The following is a 15,942-nucleotide window of genomic DNA, read 5'->3' on the forward strand; positions in this document are numbered from 1 at the left end:
GACAGTAGATTTGTAAGCCAATAAAGATACATTGTGATATCTGGCAGAGATGAGTGCACTGAGGAAAAGACCATGGTTATCATCTTCATTCATGGATTAGGTGCTTTGACTGTGGAGGTAGAAGAAACAGAGGGCAGAGAATCCCTTCTTGTTCCCAGATTCTCTTTAAACTGATCCTTGTATGGTAAGAAGGATTTTGATAGGCACGTCCCATTGCGATGATCCCAAACATAAGAAAAAAACCATGAGCCAAGCAAATATGTCAGTGGGATGAGGTAAGCTGTGTTCTGGGAGCGGAAGGAGGTTTCCCATGATGGCTGCATGCAGACATGTGGGGGGCGCTGAAGGCTGGCTAGGCAGGTTGTGGGGAGACCAAGCAAGGACATGGCTTAAAGGCTTGGGAAGTGGCATCACCAGATCCCTGACTGAGAAGATTCCAGGGCTCGGTAAGAAGGGGCAGAATCAAGGTAGGAAGGCCAGGTGCAGGGCTCGACATAAAAGACTGTGCTCAGGGACGCCTGGGTGGCTCAGAGGGTTGGGCCTCTCTGCCTTCGGCTCAGGTCATGATCTCAGGGTCCTGGGATCGAGTCCCACGTCGGGCTCTCTGCTCAGTGGGGAGCCTGCTTCCTCCTCCACCTCTCTCTGCCTGCTCTGCCTACTTGTGATCTCTCTCTGTCCATGAATAAATAAAAATCTTTAAAAAAAAAAAAAAGACTGTGCTCAGAATGGACAGAAAGGACAGAGTCCTTAGAGGCAGAGTCTGCAGGATTCAGGAACTCACTCCTTTCTAGTGCCCTGAAAGGGCCCCTTTGCCAGCCAGAATGAGCCTGCTTTGGCAAGTCCACTGATGTTTACAAACACAAGAGGCCTTTAGAAGCGGGAAACATCTTGCGAAGATGGTTAATGTTGTGTCTTGAGGATAAAAATCTCACCATCTGCTAGGATACAGTAAGGAAAGTAACCATGTGAATCCTCGGGAAGACTGGAGACGGTGACCCGAGCTTTGAGGCCCGTGGCCTCCCAACAGTGCCACACAGTCCCAGGAGGGATTCCTGGGAGGGATGACCTTGCTTTCCACACCACACTGATCAGCCTCCTTCTGCATTTACAGGCAACTTTGAAGTGGGGGTTCACATCGCAGACGTCAGTTACTTTGTTCCCGAGGGATCCCCCCTGGATAAAGTGGCTGCTGAGAGAGCTACAAGCGTCTATTTGGTTCAGAAGGTAAGTATCCGTCTCCAGTTTCTGGAATTGAAGGACAGCCTGTTTGGTCTGCTTCCATTGTTTCTCTTTTCTTACCAAAAAAAAAAAAAAGGCATGAGGAATAGCAACCTTGTCTGAACATCTTTTCTCACATCTAATAAGATCTTTAAAAAGCAGGGTTTTTCTCCCTATAACGTGAGCTCCAGCAAGTGTTGGCCCTTGGTGGTTGCATGTTTTCCTTATATATTCAAGAGGAACCATATCATGGCAAGACACGGGGACCCATCTCAGGTTTCAGACTGTCCCTGCCACCTGAGTAAGTCAGACAGGTGCTCGTGTTCAGAAAGAAATAAGGAACAGTAACTGCCTTCAAAATATTGTTCCGAAGCCGGGATCAGCCGACTCAGCCCATGCCAGCCACAGTTTTTATGATGTATTTTTGCAATACAGCCACGTGCTATACTGTGGCATTTTAATGTCTGTGGCATTGTCGCACTACAACAGAATGGGATGAAATGCCTCTTTTTTTTTTTTAATATTTCATTTATTTGACAGAGAGAGATCACAAGTAGGCAGAGAGGCAGGCAGGGGAGGCCGGGGGGGAAGCAGGCTCCCCGCCAAGCAGGGAGCCCAATGCAGGGCTCGATCCCAGGACCCCAAGATTATGACTTGAGCTGAAGGCAGAGGCTTAACTCACTGAGCCACCTAGGCGCCCCCAAAATGCCTTTTGAGAAAACGTTTCCACCCCTGCTGGAATCAGCTCCTGCCTTGCCCTTTTTCAGAGACGAGAAAGGATTCCATCAGAGAAGATCTACAGATGACAAATATGCATGTGAGAAGATGGTCCACATCCTACATTATCAGGGAAATGTAAATTAAAATACCAGTATGATCCCACCCAAAAAAACAGGCACTATTCCCTACCCATCGAAGGTAGCGTGAACAAGTGAGTTCTATGGATTCACATGGTAGGACTAGAGAGCCCAAGTGCGGGGGGATTGCCCGCGATTCTGCATCTGGGTCCTGATTACCTGAGCTTTCACTTAGTGAAAGGGAACAGACTTTTCCTTTATGACTTGTGCACTGGTATGTGTGTGTTTTATACTTAAATAAAAATGTTTTCATCTTGAAAGCTTTTTGGGCAATGACTTTTCCCTCCACTCGGGCTCCTTTTATAAAAGTATAGGTCTGGGGCACCTGGGTGGCTCAGTGGGTTAAAGCCTCTGCCTTCAGCTCAGGTCATGATCCTAGGGTCCTGGGATCGAGCCCTGCATCGGGCTCTCTGCTAGGCAGGGAGCCTCCTTCCCCCTCTCTCTCTGCCTGTCTCTCTGCCTACTTGTGATCTCTGTCAAATAAATTAAAAAAAAAAAAAAAGGTATAGGTCCCCGGCCTGTGCAGACAAAGGAACCACTCCAAAGCCAAGCCTCTCACTCATAGCTTGGCTCTCCCAAGAACAGAGCTCTGACATTCGTACATTGTTTACACTTAATATAACCTCAGGTTGACGATATCCCGTCCATACCTCCTGCCCCAAAATGGAGTTGACCAACTCTGGCCTTTGTCTGGCCCAAGGCCTCTGAGGGAAGGGAGATCAGACTCCAGAATCCCCTCTATCCACCAAACTATGATGTTATGATGGAAAGAAAAACAGAAGTGACAATCTCTAAGACTTTTAAGACCACAGAAAGTGAATAAACATGAGTTGCTCTCCCCACATAGAAAAGTTTAATAACTCTGTTCTTCAGATTCACATATTTAAGAGTTTTGGACACAATTAGAGGTTCTTCTAAGCAGGTGATTTTCTCTTACCTAGCTCTTGCATTCTCCTTTTATAATCAGGAATTATGTTTCAAAATCAGAAAATAGAAAAATAAAATGGGGTTAAATAACAAAGCACATTTTCTTTCCTCTACTTTGTGTTCGTGATTGTCACAGTTCTAGGACTTCTCAGGGCTGCAGAGTTGGGGCTCTGCTCCTGAGCTCTGAAAGTGTGGAGCTGGATGGAGGAAGGGCCCGTGCCCCCGAGTGACTGCAGGCTCCTGCTGCCCGGCTCGGCCCCCACTTTGGCAGGAACGAGTGGCACCAGCCCGCAACCTTGGACAGCAGCAGCTATGCATTCTGGTTCCTTTGAACCACTGCTCTGACCTTTCTTCCTACTCATTTTTGTAAAAAGGACTGTGTCCAGGAACTTTTCTGCTGTTTTCACTTTACTTTGCCTATAAAGGTCTTCTTAAAAGCTGGATGAGCTACTTACCTCTTCCTCCAGATTCTCTGCTTTCTCATTTGGCAGAATCATCTCTCCCAGCTTTATCAGATGGAAGGAGGGGTGTGTGCGTTGGGGGTGGGGAGCCAGTTGGTTTCCCACCTTAGAGGGAATGTGGCACCAATTTGTTTTCACTCAGGGGTACTGGCTTATAAGTAGCTGATACCAGATTTACAGTCTAAGCTTGATTTGGGGAGTTATCCCACAGATCAGGACTACACAATAAAACTGATACTAGGTCCAAATTTCATTTTACTGTCTTTAAAATGGAATTCTTTTTTGGGATTTTACTCCCAGTAATAAGTATTTGGTTATTTTCATTAACCATAGAGTATACTCAGGAGAAAAGATAAATTGAAATAGTGTCCATTTAAGTCCCATGAAAAGGACACACTCTTTCTTTTTGACAAAAATCAGGCATCTGTTCATTAAGGGGACAAGCGTCTACCTGAGTTTAGGCCTGTCCTTCTCAGAAGGACATGACATCTACCCAGTTAAACATCTCCCGTCTTCCCCGAGAGGGAAACACAATGAAACTGTGAAATGTAAAGTAATTTTTAAAAATAAGTGAGTTAAGTTTTAAAAGTCAAAGAAACCCTAAACAGTTGAAACCTGAAGCTAAATTGTCTGCCTATTGGCCCCAGTGCCCGTGTTATTTTAGGTGTGAAACAGCTCAAATGAAAGTTCGCCCATAAATCTCTACGATATTTTATTGGTACTGCTTTATAATAGAGATCAAAGATTGGGATTGGAAGCCTGTCTTAACGTGGAGTCCAAAGAGTTTTAAGATGTTCCTTTCTGACCCCAGCAGGTTGTCAGAGTGTTGATGTTTTGTTAACGTCCAGCTGTGTAGCAAAGAGTTGATCCCATTCGGAATTCATGGAAGTGTTGATATGAAAAAGAAAACTCTTTCAACAGAGATGTTGGCTAGCAAGTGAATTATCTCTTTCCTTTCAAGCTGTTTCAGTGTGCGAGTGGGGAGCTAGCTGAACCTTACTGTTAAAACCTTGAAGTCCTCAGAGAAAAGGAGAAAAACTCCCTAAGTTCTCAGGCTCTGACGGCCAATGGGCTCCGAAGGCGTGAGGGAGTTTGCAGGCAGCGAAGTCCTGGGCTGGAAGGGGCAGAGGAGGGGCCTGCTGCCACTTCTGGCTGGGTCGCTGACATCTGGCTCCCCTGAGCTTTGGAACCCCCCTGTTGCTGCTAGTCCCCCCTATCCTCTTTGCACGGATGATTGATTCTTCCCCCTCTGTGGCCCTTTCCGTTGGTCACAGGGCTGTCCTGGCTAACCCGTTGCTGAACTTGGCCAGCCTGCCCACTGTGGCTTTAGCAGATGTTTCTGCTCTCTGAGGCTAATACAAGATTTTGTAGTCTTATTGGTACCCCCACCCAGCTGCCTTGGGCAGTGGCATATTTACCTAAATGATCAGTTTCTCTCAGCTCTCCCAAGCCCTGGTCCAGGATGCTTAGAAAGTCGGTGTCCTGTCACCACGTCCCTTTTTTCCATGACCAGCTTTTAAGCCGTGCCCTGACCCAACTTTGATGCTGGCCCGAAACATGCTTAAGGAGTTGAAGCTCCCTTTAAGCCCCTTTCCTTTCTTTTCCTGCTGCCTGCAGGGCCATCCGTCTTCATCTGGCTCCTCTTTGTCGAGGACCAGCTGTGTGCCAGGTGGCAGGTGTGTAAAGATGGGAGAGATGCTGATCTTGCCCCAGGGAAGTCAGAGCAGGTAGGCACGTAACTCACACAGTGCATGGGGCCACCTGCAGTTACAGAAGTCCTCCCAAGGTGAGGGAGTATTCGAGAGGAGAGAGAAGTTGCATCTCCCTGGGTTGGTGGTAGGAGAGGAGCTTCCACAAGAGCCAAGATGGCTTCACAGAGCAGTGGATTTTTGAGCAGTGTTTCCAGTTTTGAGTCGAAAATTTCTAGGTGGACATGTGAGCGAAGAGGGCATTCTAGGCAGTGGCTCAAAAAAGCATGGAACATTCAAGAAACGGCATGTAGTTTGGAATGGCTGGGGTCTAAATTGCAGGAGAAGCCAAAAGATGAAGTTACAAAGAGAGGCCTTGAGTGGCAAGCTAAGGAGTGTGGACTTCGTCTTGAGGACAAGCAGGGAATGGACAGGGTCTCCTTTGTCTCAAGTAGAAAATCACCTTAGCAACCATATGGTTGAAGAACAGTGAGGCCAGAGGGAGGAAAACTGTTATCAGTACCAGGCCCCTTTCCCTCAGCCCTGACCCCTTGAGCCTTTGAATAACCACCCCAAAATACACAGGGATTTTTGCTCACTGAATTTTAGGAGAGTTTATCAACATGCCAGTGTCCAGCTGGACCCCCAGGAGAACTAGAGCCATGGGTGTCTTCAGCCTGGTGATAAAATGGACATCCCAGTGGGGTGCCTGGGTGGCTCAGTGGGTTGGGCCTCTGCCTTTGGCTCAGTCATGATCTCAGAGTCCTGGGATTGAACCCCGCATCAGGCTTTCTGCTCAGTGGGGGGCTCGTTCCCCCCCCACCTCTCTGTCTACTTGTGATCTCTCTGTCAAATAAATAAAATCTTAAAAAAAAAATGGACATCCCAAAAAAGGAGCCCCCAACTGTATCCCCTCCCTGTATAGGAATCCATATCACACAACAGAGACTCAGACTAGGCAAACAGGGCAAGTTGGCTTTCCCCTGTTGTCTTTGCTTTTCCCTTGGAGATAGGGTCTGGAGGCCCTCTGCCAGCCTCTCACTGAGAGCACTTGGCCACTGTTGACCCTTGGCTGCTGATCATGGAGGGTCCAGACTCTGCTGGAGACCTCTCCACCCCATTGAAGGTATTTGGACCCTCCCTCATTAGCAGGACAAGCAAAAACCTGACAATGCCGAATTCAGTTCATCAGCTATTGGAAAGATAAAGGCCGTGTGTCCTACTGTAAATGGGATTGCAAATTATCATTGAGTGGAATAGAGTAAGAAGATGCAGAAGTCTGGAGAATAATAAGGAAATCTGACCCAGAAAAATTTCTGCTCCAGAACTCTGCTGCTGGTTTAGGAGACTATTAGCATGTAACCCAAGAGAGGCGAGTATATCCATACTTGAAGGTGGAGAGGAAAGAAGACTCATTTGAGAGATTTAGTTGTAAAACCTACAGAAGAACCTAGAAACTGACTGGGTATAGCAGAGGGAGGAGAGTGGAGAAATCACAAAGTAATACCCAGTTGTGTTCTATGGGAGGGGTGTGTGTGAGTGAGTGTGTGTGTGTGGTTGTTGTTTGCTTGCTTGTTTAACTGGTAACAGGGTGCTGCTCTTAACAGAGATAAGAAATACACCATAGCAACAGGTGCAGGGAAGAAAATGCTGAACTTTGTGTTATACATGCCAAGTATGCAGGGGACATCCAAAATAAGGTGTCCGGGAGTGCCGGGGGGGGCAGGTAATAAAGGGATCTGGAGTTATAAGGAGAGGCAGGGCTGGAAATGCAGTATGTACGGGACTCGTGGATCAGTGGGAGTGTAACCCCAGGAGTGAGGGAGGGACCCGAGGAGCACATGCAGGGATAAGAAAGGGGAGTGGAGGGCAGAGGGTGAGAGCACCAGTTTAAGGAGCCAGCTGAGGAAAGGGTCCAGTAAGGACCAATGCAGTGGGAGTCTGAGAGTGTCCACTAGCTCTGTGTTCAAAAAGTACGCGTGCGCACAACCTGTAATGTTTTACTCGAGGAATGGTCACTTATGAGTGCACAGAAAGAAGACAAAGGTTCTGTACCAGCATGTTAACATTGTTTCTTCTAAAGCATGGGGCCTCTCAATTTTTACATTCTCATGTTTTGGTTTGTTATCACCTAAAATTTCTACCACAGACATGTAATTTTTGTAATTTAAAAAGGTCATTTTGAGGGGCACCCAGCTGGCTCAATTGGTAGAGTGTGTGACTCTTGATCACAGGGTTGTAAGTTTGAGCCCCATGTTGGGTATAGAGATAGCTTTAAAAATAAATAGATAGGGGCTCCTGGGTGGCTCAGTGGGTTAAAGCCTCTGCCTTCGGCTCAGGTCATGATCTCAGTGTCCTGGGATGGAGTACCGCATCGGGCTCTCTGCTTGGCGGGGAGCCTGCTTCCCTTCCTCTTTCTGCCTGCCTCTCTGCCTGCTTGTGATCTCTGTCTGTCAAATAAATAAATCTTAAAAAAAATTTTTTTTAATAAATAGATAAAAATAAATAAATAAAAATTTAAATGTCTATTGAATTGGAAAGTAAAAGGAAAGTGTGAATGAAAATAGGAAGCATGAACTATTTTGAGAACCTTAGTGACGTGAAGGGAGACCTCCAGATTGGGAGAAGGGAGTGTTGTTTCTGATTCTAGGAATGGGAGACTGACCCTGTATTTATGGTCTCCGGGAAGGACAGTGCAAAAGAACACATAGCTAATTGAGAAGAGCTGTGGTAGGGAGGGATTGGATCAAAGCTCAGACGGGAGGCCAGGCTTTGCACAGGGAGGACACTTGAGCTCTCAGGGGACTGAGGTGCCCTTGCCTAACTGAGGAGCAGTGTTGGGAGAAAGGGGCTGGAGGGAGGCTTGGGAGGGGTTGAGTCCAATGTTCTCTCTTTCCTTTGTGGAGATGAGTTGAAGTTCTCTGCTAAGAGCCTGGGTGGGGGAAGGCAGCTGGGTAGGAGGTTTGAGGAGGTTAAGAGAGTCTTGGCATGGAGTCAAGAGGCCTGGAGGAAAGAACCAGCCACAGACAAGGGAAAGAACTGCCAGCCTCCACTGAGGTAGTAGCTGAGCCCGGTTTAGTGACCTGGTCCAGTGACCGACTGCCACCGCTCAGCTGCCAGTTGTAAACAAAGGAAAGGCACATCGTGAGACTGACAGTGGGGCCATAAGGTTGGGACAGAGACAGCAGGGGAGTTCAGGAACTTCGAGAGACTCATCCATGGGCTCTGTAACCTTGGAGTGAAGCTAATGAGGGCCACCATCCAGGGGTCAGAGGATGCCTCAGTGGTCTCATGACGCTGATGACAGCCGGCAGTGTCTCAACCCCAGAGAGACCCGTCTTCTCTTTTCCACTTCTTTGTAGTGTGCTGCGCTCAGTCCCCCGGCCTCTGAGTGTTCCCAGGTGCGGTGGCAGAGGTCACATAGCTCTCAAGCATGCGTAGACGACACAGGCTGTGGGCCTCCCATCCCCCGGAGTCACAGGACTTGTATCTGAGGAAGTAGCCGCCTGTCTGTCCAGCCCGCCTCCCGTGGGGATCCCGGCCATACTGTGGTCTTGACACATGCCACGGGCTGTGGAGCACCTTCCCAGGGAGTCCAGCAGAAAGCAGGCCTGGCTGATGAGAGGCTGTGACGTCCACATCATAGACGTGATTTTAACACCTTCAGTCCTTCACCTTTGAAAGAGGAATAACCTCTGTTTCTAAAACTATATGGACATAAAGGCTGTTTTCTCTGAATACCATCTGAATTCTGCCCCAAGATCTGGTGAAAGTTACTCAAAGGAATATCCTTTAAAACTTAAAGAGAACTATCCTACCTGAAAATGTTTTAATGCTTAGCTTCTTCATAAGCACGTAGGTTCTTGGGCATCTGGGTATTAAAATGTTACCCTCTGTAGAAGATACAAGGTACCAAGCAGTGCTTGTGACCTGAGCAGCCCCTGAGTGTGCCAGGAGTTTTTAGGAAAGAATAGTCAAAACAGTTCATCTTACACTTAAAATACTAGTTGCCTAGGAATTCTTATGTAAAGTTGTTTAAATAGAAGCCCACCATGTATTTCATAAAATGTTTTATGTGTAATAAATAGTAAACACAGAAAGAGAAAGTGATTCATTTCCTGGGCAAAAGTCAGTCATTTGCAGACAGAGTGCCTGCTGCATGTCAGGTGCTAGATGGAGAGACAGGAACAGGAGCTTGTCCTCATTCCTGAGGATTCTATGGTGTAGTGGAGGGGAGGGGCACAGAAGGAGGCGATCACGCTGTGTTAAGAGCTATAGAAGCCTCTCGGAAGAGCTGGGAGGGTAGAGTAAGTGGCAGACTGTTTAGTACCGCCTCCCATCCTTTTTGAAAGAACAAAGGTGGGTGAGAAAAGGATTCAGAACAGAGTACATCCTCCCCTGGGGGAATCTGGATAATCCTTTGAGGGATAATGGAGCCAAATCTTCAAGGATGTACAGAAGTCGGCCGGATGCAAAACATCCAGAAAGATGTCTCAGAGAAAGAATGATCTTGGCAAGAGCGAGAGCAGTGAGCAGGCCTGGCAAGCAAGAGGTGTGCCATGAGCAGCCCTGCTGAAGGGGAAGGCCAAGCCTGGTGACCCAAGGACCGGGGAGACCGTGGACAGCCAGCCAGCTCACTTGTATTGAGTATCTTCTGTATTGTTTTGCCGGCATGAAAACTGAGGCTCAGAATCACACTAGCTTGCCCAAGTTGTACAGGAAGTGATGGGCCACAAGTCCATCTCAAGTCCGTCTGGCTCCCGGTCCTTTGCTCCTTTTCCTGCATAGTGCAGCTGAAGAGTATGGACCTCACTCTATTGGTTGCTGGTCTTTAGACCTTTTTTTAGTGGTAAAGGCCTTTTGGCAAATAAAATCCTAACCCCAAACTCTAGTATATAAGAACAGATCAGGTTGTATTTCATTAGCTTAAATTTCTTTCATATTTAAATGCATAACTTACAAGATCAACTCGTGAAAGCAGTGTTTTCTTTTTTTTTTTTAAAGATGTTAATTTATTCATTTGACAGAGCGATCACAAGTAGGCAGAGAGGCAGGCAGAGAGAGAGAGAGAGGGAAGCAGGCTCCCTGTTGAGCAGAGAGCCCGATGCGGGGCTTGATCCCAAGACCCTGAGATCATGACCTAGGCCAAAGGCGGAGGCTTAATCCACTGAGCCACCCAGGCACCCCAGTGGTTTTCTTTTTAATAAGCTCTTTCGTTTTGGAATCATTTTAGACTTAACAGAAAAGTTGCAAAGACAATACAAAGAGGTCCCAATACCCTACACCCAGTTCCCTCAGTGTTAACATCTTACGGCACCTAGGACATTTGTCTTAAATAAGAAGCTGATATAGGAATGTAACCATTAACTACAATCTATACCTTATTTGGATTTCACCAGCTTTTCCACTAATGTCCTCTTTCAGGATTCAGTCCAGGAAACCACACTGCATTTAGTTGCAGCGACTTTCTTTTGCCAAACACTTAAACACGAAGCCAGGAGTTCTATTACATTCCCATACACTCAGCTTTGTGACTCACAATAAGATAGTTCCTTGAACACTTGGAAGAAACTCTAGCTAGATGTGAAGAGGTATGAAGTTCTGGGCTACAAGCATGCAGGGTGAGTAGCCTACTACCAAAATATAATTAGGATAATTATCAGCTAATGCAGCCCAGTGAAGAATCCAAGAATGCATACCCCACAGATTTGATTTTGTCCGTCTTAACTTGAGCTGTCACAGAGTATGCTAGACGCTGGGCAGCGTCAACAACAATACTTATTTTTTCCACAGTTCTAGAGGACAGAGGCCCTAGATGAAGGTCCCAGCCATTTCAGTTCCTAGTGAGGACTTTCTTCCCATGTCCTCACATGGCCTTTTTTTCTGTGTCTGTGCAGGACAGGGAGAGGGGAGTTACCTCTCTCTTTCGGATCAGAGCCCCATCCTTATGACCTCATTTAACTCTAATTACCCCCTAAAGACCCTGCCTCCAATGCAATGACATTGAGGGTTAGGGCTCCCCCAAAGAAATTTGGGAGGAGGAGAGACAATTCAATCCGTACGTATTATTTGTAAAACACTTGATACTTACAAGACAATATTAAATACATAGCTCATACTTTAACACTCATTATTATATAAGTTGAAGAAGATGTATTATCATCTGAACAGATGGTCCCAAAGCAATGGTAAGAAAAAAATGTCAAAAGTGGTCATGTTATAAAAGCTGTTAGCCAAAGTTTTCAGGTGGTCATTGGATTTTACACAGGTGCTAGGAAGAAATCCCACATCCTTCAGAATAATGCCGAGTAATGCCATACAGTTATTAATTATTTGTTATTGGTTTGGGCTGTGAGTTCTAGAAGTTACTTTTCCATGTGAAATGTTAGTTACTGTATTGAAACGGTACAGGTACCTTCTCACAGAGTAAGAAACCACTTACTTTTATTTTGCTTTTGCTGATAAATAACTGGATAACTTTACCTCAACCAGTACTGAGTTCTCTCTCTTGCCTACTGCCTCTCAGTTACTTAAGGCAGGGTCAAGCGTGAGCTGCATTACCTGTACTGGATACTGCGAGTCGAGGAGTCCGCAGCCAGTGTGTTGAGTAAAGGGCTATTATTGTGGTTGTTTCTAGTTTGGGGACAGGGTGAATGATAACACTGTTAATCAAGAAGAGTGGAAGAATGAATAGATTTAAAGGGAAGAGTGAGTCTGAGGTGTTTTCAGGACACACAGGGAGATACACGGTCTTCATCTCAGGAACTTCAGGGAAAACAGGTAGCATTCTGGGATAGGTTTGAAGTCATCATTTGAAAGTAAGTTGGAGAGAATTTTTTTTTTTTTAATGAAAGAAGATATACCACTGGATCAGCATATTAGGGACTAGAAAGATCAATAAGGGGAAGAAATAATTTAGGTTTAAAAAACTGCAGTATGGGGGTGCCTGGGTGGCTCCGTGATTAAGCGTCTGCCTTTGGCTTAGGTCATGGTCCCAAGGTCCTGGGTTTGAGCCCCGCATCAGGCTCCCTACTCGGCGGGAAGCCTGCTTCTCCCTCTTCCACTCCCCCTGCTTGTGTTCCCTCTTTCTCTGTGTTTCTCCCTGTCAAATAAATAAGATCTTTAAAAAAGAAAAAAAAAAAACCACAGTGTTCCTCTAGGAAACGTGTGATATTTTATTGGAGTAGCCTGTTAATGTTCCAACAAGCAATTTGGTCAGTTGTGATATTTTCAGTCACTAAAGTGTTGAAGCTGTAATTTTACCACAGTAAAATGCCATCATGAGTTTACATTCGCCCCTTGGGTTCTTTTATCTGTCCCAACTTTATTGGCAGATCATTGACAAAATGTAATTGTATATATTGCAGGTGTACAATGTGATGATTTGAGACACATGTACATTGTGAAATGACTGCCAACAGGAAGATAGTGAACACATCCATCACCTCACATAGTTAGCTCTTCTGTTTGTGCATGGTGAGAGTGCTTAAGATTTACTGTCAGCAAATTTCATGTGTGCAACCCCCATTATTAGCCGCCGTCACTGTGCTGTACCTGAGATTCTCAGGACTGATTCATCTTATAACTGAAACTATGTGCCATTTGACCTCCATCTCCCCATTTTTCCTCCCCCTGGCCACTGCCATGTAAGTGATACTTTGCAGCATTTGAGTTCCTGTGTCTGGCTTATTTCACTTAGTGTAATGCCCTCCCATGTTCATCCCTGTTGTCACAAAGGGCAGAATTTCCTTCCTTTTTATGGATGATCATATTCCATAGTATATATATGTATATACACATTTTTTTTATCCATTCATCTGCCAACAGATCTGTAGGTTGTTTCCATGTCTTGCTCTGATGGGTAATGCTACAGGGAACATGAGAGCACAGATATGCCTTCAAAGTACTGATTCCATTTCCTTGGAATATATATACCCAGAAATGGGATTGCTGGGTCAAACAGTAGTTCTATTTTTCATTTTTTGAGGGACTGCTATACTATTTTCCATTATGGCTACACCGATTTACAGTCCCCCCAAACAATGTCCAAGTGTTCTCTTTTCTCCACATCCTTTTTATTTCTTATCTTTTTGGTAATAGACATTGTAACAGATGTGAGATGATTTTGAAACTAAGAAAGCAATCCCACTTGTAATAGTACCCCAAACAATAAAATATTTAGAAATACATTTAACCAAGGGGGTGAAAGACCCATACACTGAAAACTATAAGACACTGATGAAAGAAATGGACAAAGGCACAAATAAGTATGAAGATAGACTCCAATCTTGGATTACAAGAATTAATGTGGTTAAGATGCCCATACTACTCAAAGTTAGCTCCAGATTCAATATAATCTCTATCAAAATTCCAGTAGCATTTTTCACAAAAATAGAAAAAGCTATCCTAAAATTCATACAGAACTGCAAAAGTTAGCCCTGACCAGCTAAAGCTATCTTGAGACCAAAGACAAAACTGGAGGCACCACACTTCTGATTTCAAACTACATTACAAAGGTATAATAATCAAAGCAGTATGGTACAACATGAAAACAGACACACAGACCAACAGAACAGAATACACAGCTTGGAATAACTCCATGTGTATATGGTCAACTAATCTTCAATGGTTTCTTCAATAAATGGCATTGGGAAAACTGACAGCCACATGCAAAGAATGAAACTGGACTCCCGTCTTACACCACACACACAAATTAGCTCGAATTAAAGACTTAAATATAAGACAGTGGGTTCTTTTTTTCTTTTTTAAAGATTTTATTTATTTATTTGTCAGAGAGAGAGAGGGAGAGAGAGCAAGCACAGGCAGACAGAATGGCAGGCAGAGGCAGAGGGAGAAGCAGGCTCCCCGATGAGCAAGGAGCCCGATGTGGGACTCGATCCCAGGACGCTGGGATCATGACCTGAGCCGAAGGCAGCTGCTTAACCAACTGAGCCACCCAGGTGTCCCTAAGACAGTGGGTTCTTAAGTATATAGTTCAACTGGAACAGTTGCACCCAAAAGTACAAGTCATTCAACTCCAGAGCTTTGGTTTTAGTATATAGTAAAAAATCGTTGTTTTTCATTGCTGTAATGAACTTACTTTTTCCCTGTTACCAATTCTTCTCACCTTTCCAGTTCACGTTCCCACTTCTCTAGAGGCTTATGGAAAAAGTACCAGATGGCCTGGTCTTTTCACAGTCTTTGGGGGGAAAGCTGCCTCCATCTTGAGCTTGTTCCGGAAGCTCAAGGTGTTCACCAAAACTCTGCCCTCGGGGCTGCTCCTAAGCCTATGGTAAAATTGCAGGAAAGTGCTCACAGGCCTGTTCTCTGTTTGCAGGTGGTCCCCATGCTTCCCAGACTGCTGTGCGAGGAGCTGTGCAGCCTCCATCCCATGACCGACAAGCTGACCTTCTCCGTGATCTGGACACTAACCCCAGAGGGCAAGGTAACAACTTACACACGCGACCATTTCGTTCAGTGAGTCCCTGTTAATCACCCTCGGGGTGCCTGGGGCTGAGCTGGAATCCCCTGGTGGGAGGACAAGGGTACTGTAGGGACCACTGTAGCCACCACAGGGGAGAAAAGAAAAGAGCCCCCTGCCCCCGAAGAGCCGTCAGTCCACTTAGAAGGCCATACTGACCCTAAGCAATTAGAAACAAGTTACTTGTTTTTTATCTTTTCTCAGGAGAGGGAAGAAATTCTGTCAGCAAGGTCAAGTGGGGAGGCTTAGGGCAGGAGATAATATGGACATGAAGGCAAATGTGGCTTGGCCGTGAAAGGGGGAACATCCTGAGAGGACATTTGGGGAAAGGGTTGTGAGTTTGGATAGGTGGGGTGAAATCAAACTATTAGGAGCCTCAAATGCCAGTCACAGATGAATTCTGAATGTCAGCATCCCTCTGAAGTGTCGCGAGAAAGGTGCCATTGTAGGAAGGTGAGTGCTCCAGTGTTGTGCAGGTGACCCAGTAGTTTGAAGATGAATTAAAAAAAAAAAAAAAAAAAGATGAATTAAATCGACACGAGGTAATGCAATCATCAAGGCCAGCGGTGATGAAACCGTGGATCAAGAACAGAAAGGAGAGGAATGTCAGCAGGCACTCCCTAAAGATAGGGTCGAAGTAAGACAGATAAATGGAAGATAGCTCCAGGAAAAAAAAAAAAGAAAACCAGTTTCCTCCCCCACAAACAGAAACAACCCTAAACACCCAAAAAAAAAAAAAAAAAAAAAAAAAGGCAATAATGAAGTAAGATGTGGCATTCAGTGGAATGTGACACAGTTAGTAAAGCTGTGACAGAGACCACGTGGGAGCATAGGAAATGTTTATGCTGTGATATTAAGTGGAAGTAAAAAGAAGATATTGAATTATAAAGACGTTCCAAATAAAGATGGAGGATCAAATACCCACATTCACTTTCATTCCCTCCCAAAACCTCACTAAAACAACAGTGAAGAGATTTTTTTTTTTTTTAAGACATAAACCCACAAGGACAAAGAGAATGGGAGAGCAGACAACAGCAACAAAATTTTGGAAGCTAGAAGCAGATGGATGAGTGGTAACTGACTTAGCAGTCCGGAGAAAGCTGAATCCTGAGCCAACGATGGAGAAGTCCAAGAAACAACCCGACTTGACATAGCAGAACCCTAAAGAAATTCAGAAATCGGTGGCACCACATAACTCCACAAAGTAGAGAGGAGAGGTGGGTGAAGAGGAAACTGACCATACTGCTTGAAAATTTGTTTAGAAAGATCGCCCCTGCCATAAGTTGGAAGAAGACCAGAAATGTATGGGA

The 15,942-nt window shown here is 45.3% G+C and overlaps 1 protein-coding gene across 4 annotated transcripts in view; it reads left to right on the forward strand.

Annotated features, from left to right (window-relative positions):
- Positions 1-15,942, forward strand: part of LOC111144288 (DIS3 like 3'-5' exoribonuclease 2) — a 359,800-nt gene that overhangs the window by 255,209 nt on the left and 88,649 nt on the right. For all 4 annotated transcript variants that reach the window (XM_022498710.1, XM_022498559.1, XM_022498640.1 and 1 more), the window contains 2 exons: positions 1,112-1,224; positions 14,489-14,596. In XM_022498710.1, the coding sequence (XP_022354418.1) occupies positions 1,112-1,224; positions 14,489-14,596 (221 nt within the window). The remainder of the gene's footprint in view (positions 1-1,111; positions 1,225-14,488; positions 14,597-15,942) is intronic.

This window comes from Enhydra lutris, unplaced genomic scaffold (genome assembly GCF_002288905.1).
Source record: "Enhydra lutris kenyoni isolate GAN:26980312 unplaced genomic scaffold, ASM228890v2 scaffoldscaffold1, whole genome shotgun sequence".
Taxonomy (NCBI): Eukaryota; Metazoa; Chordata; class Mammalia; order Carnivora; family Mustelidae; genus Enhydra; species Enhydra lutris.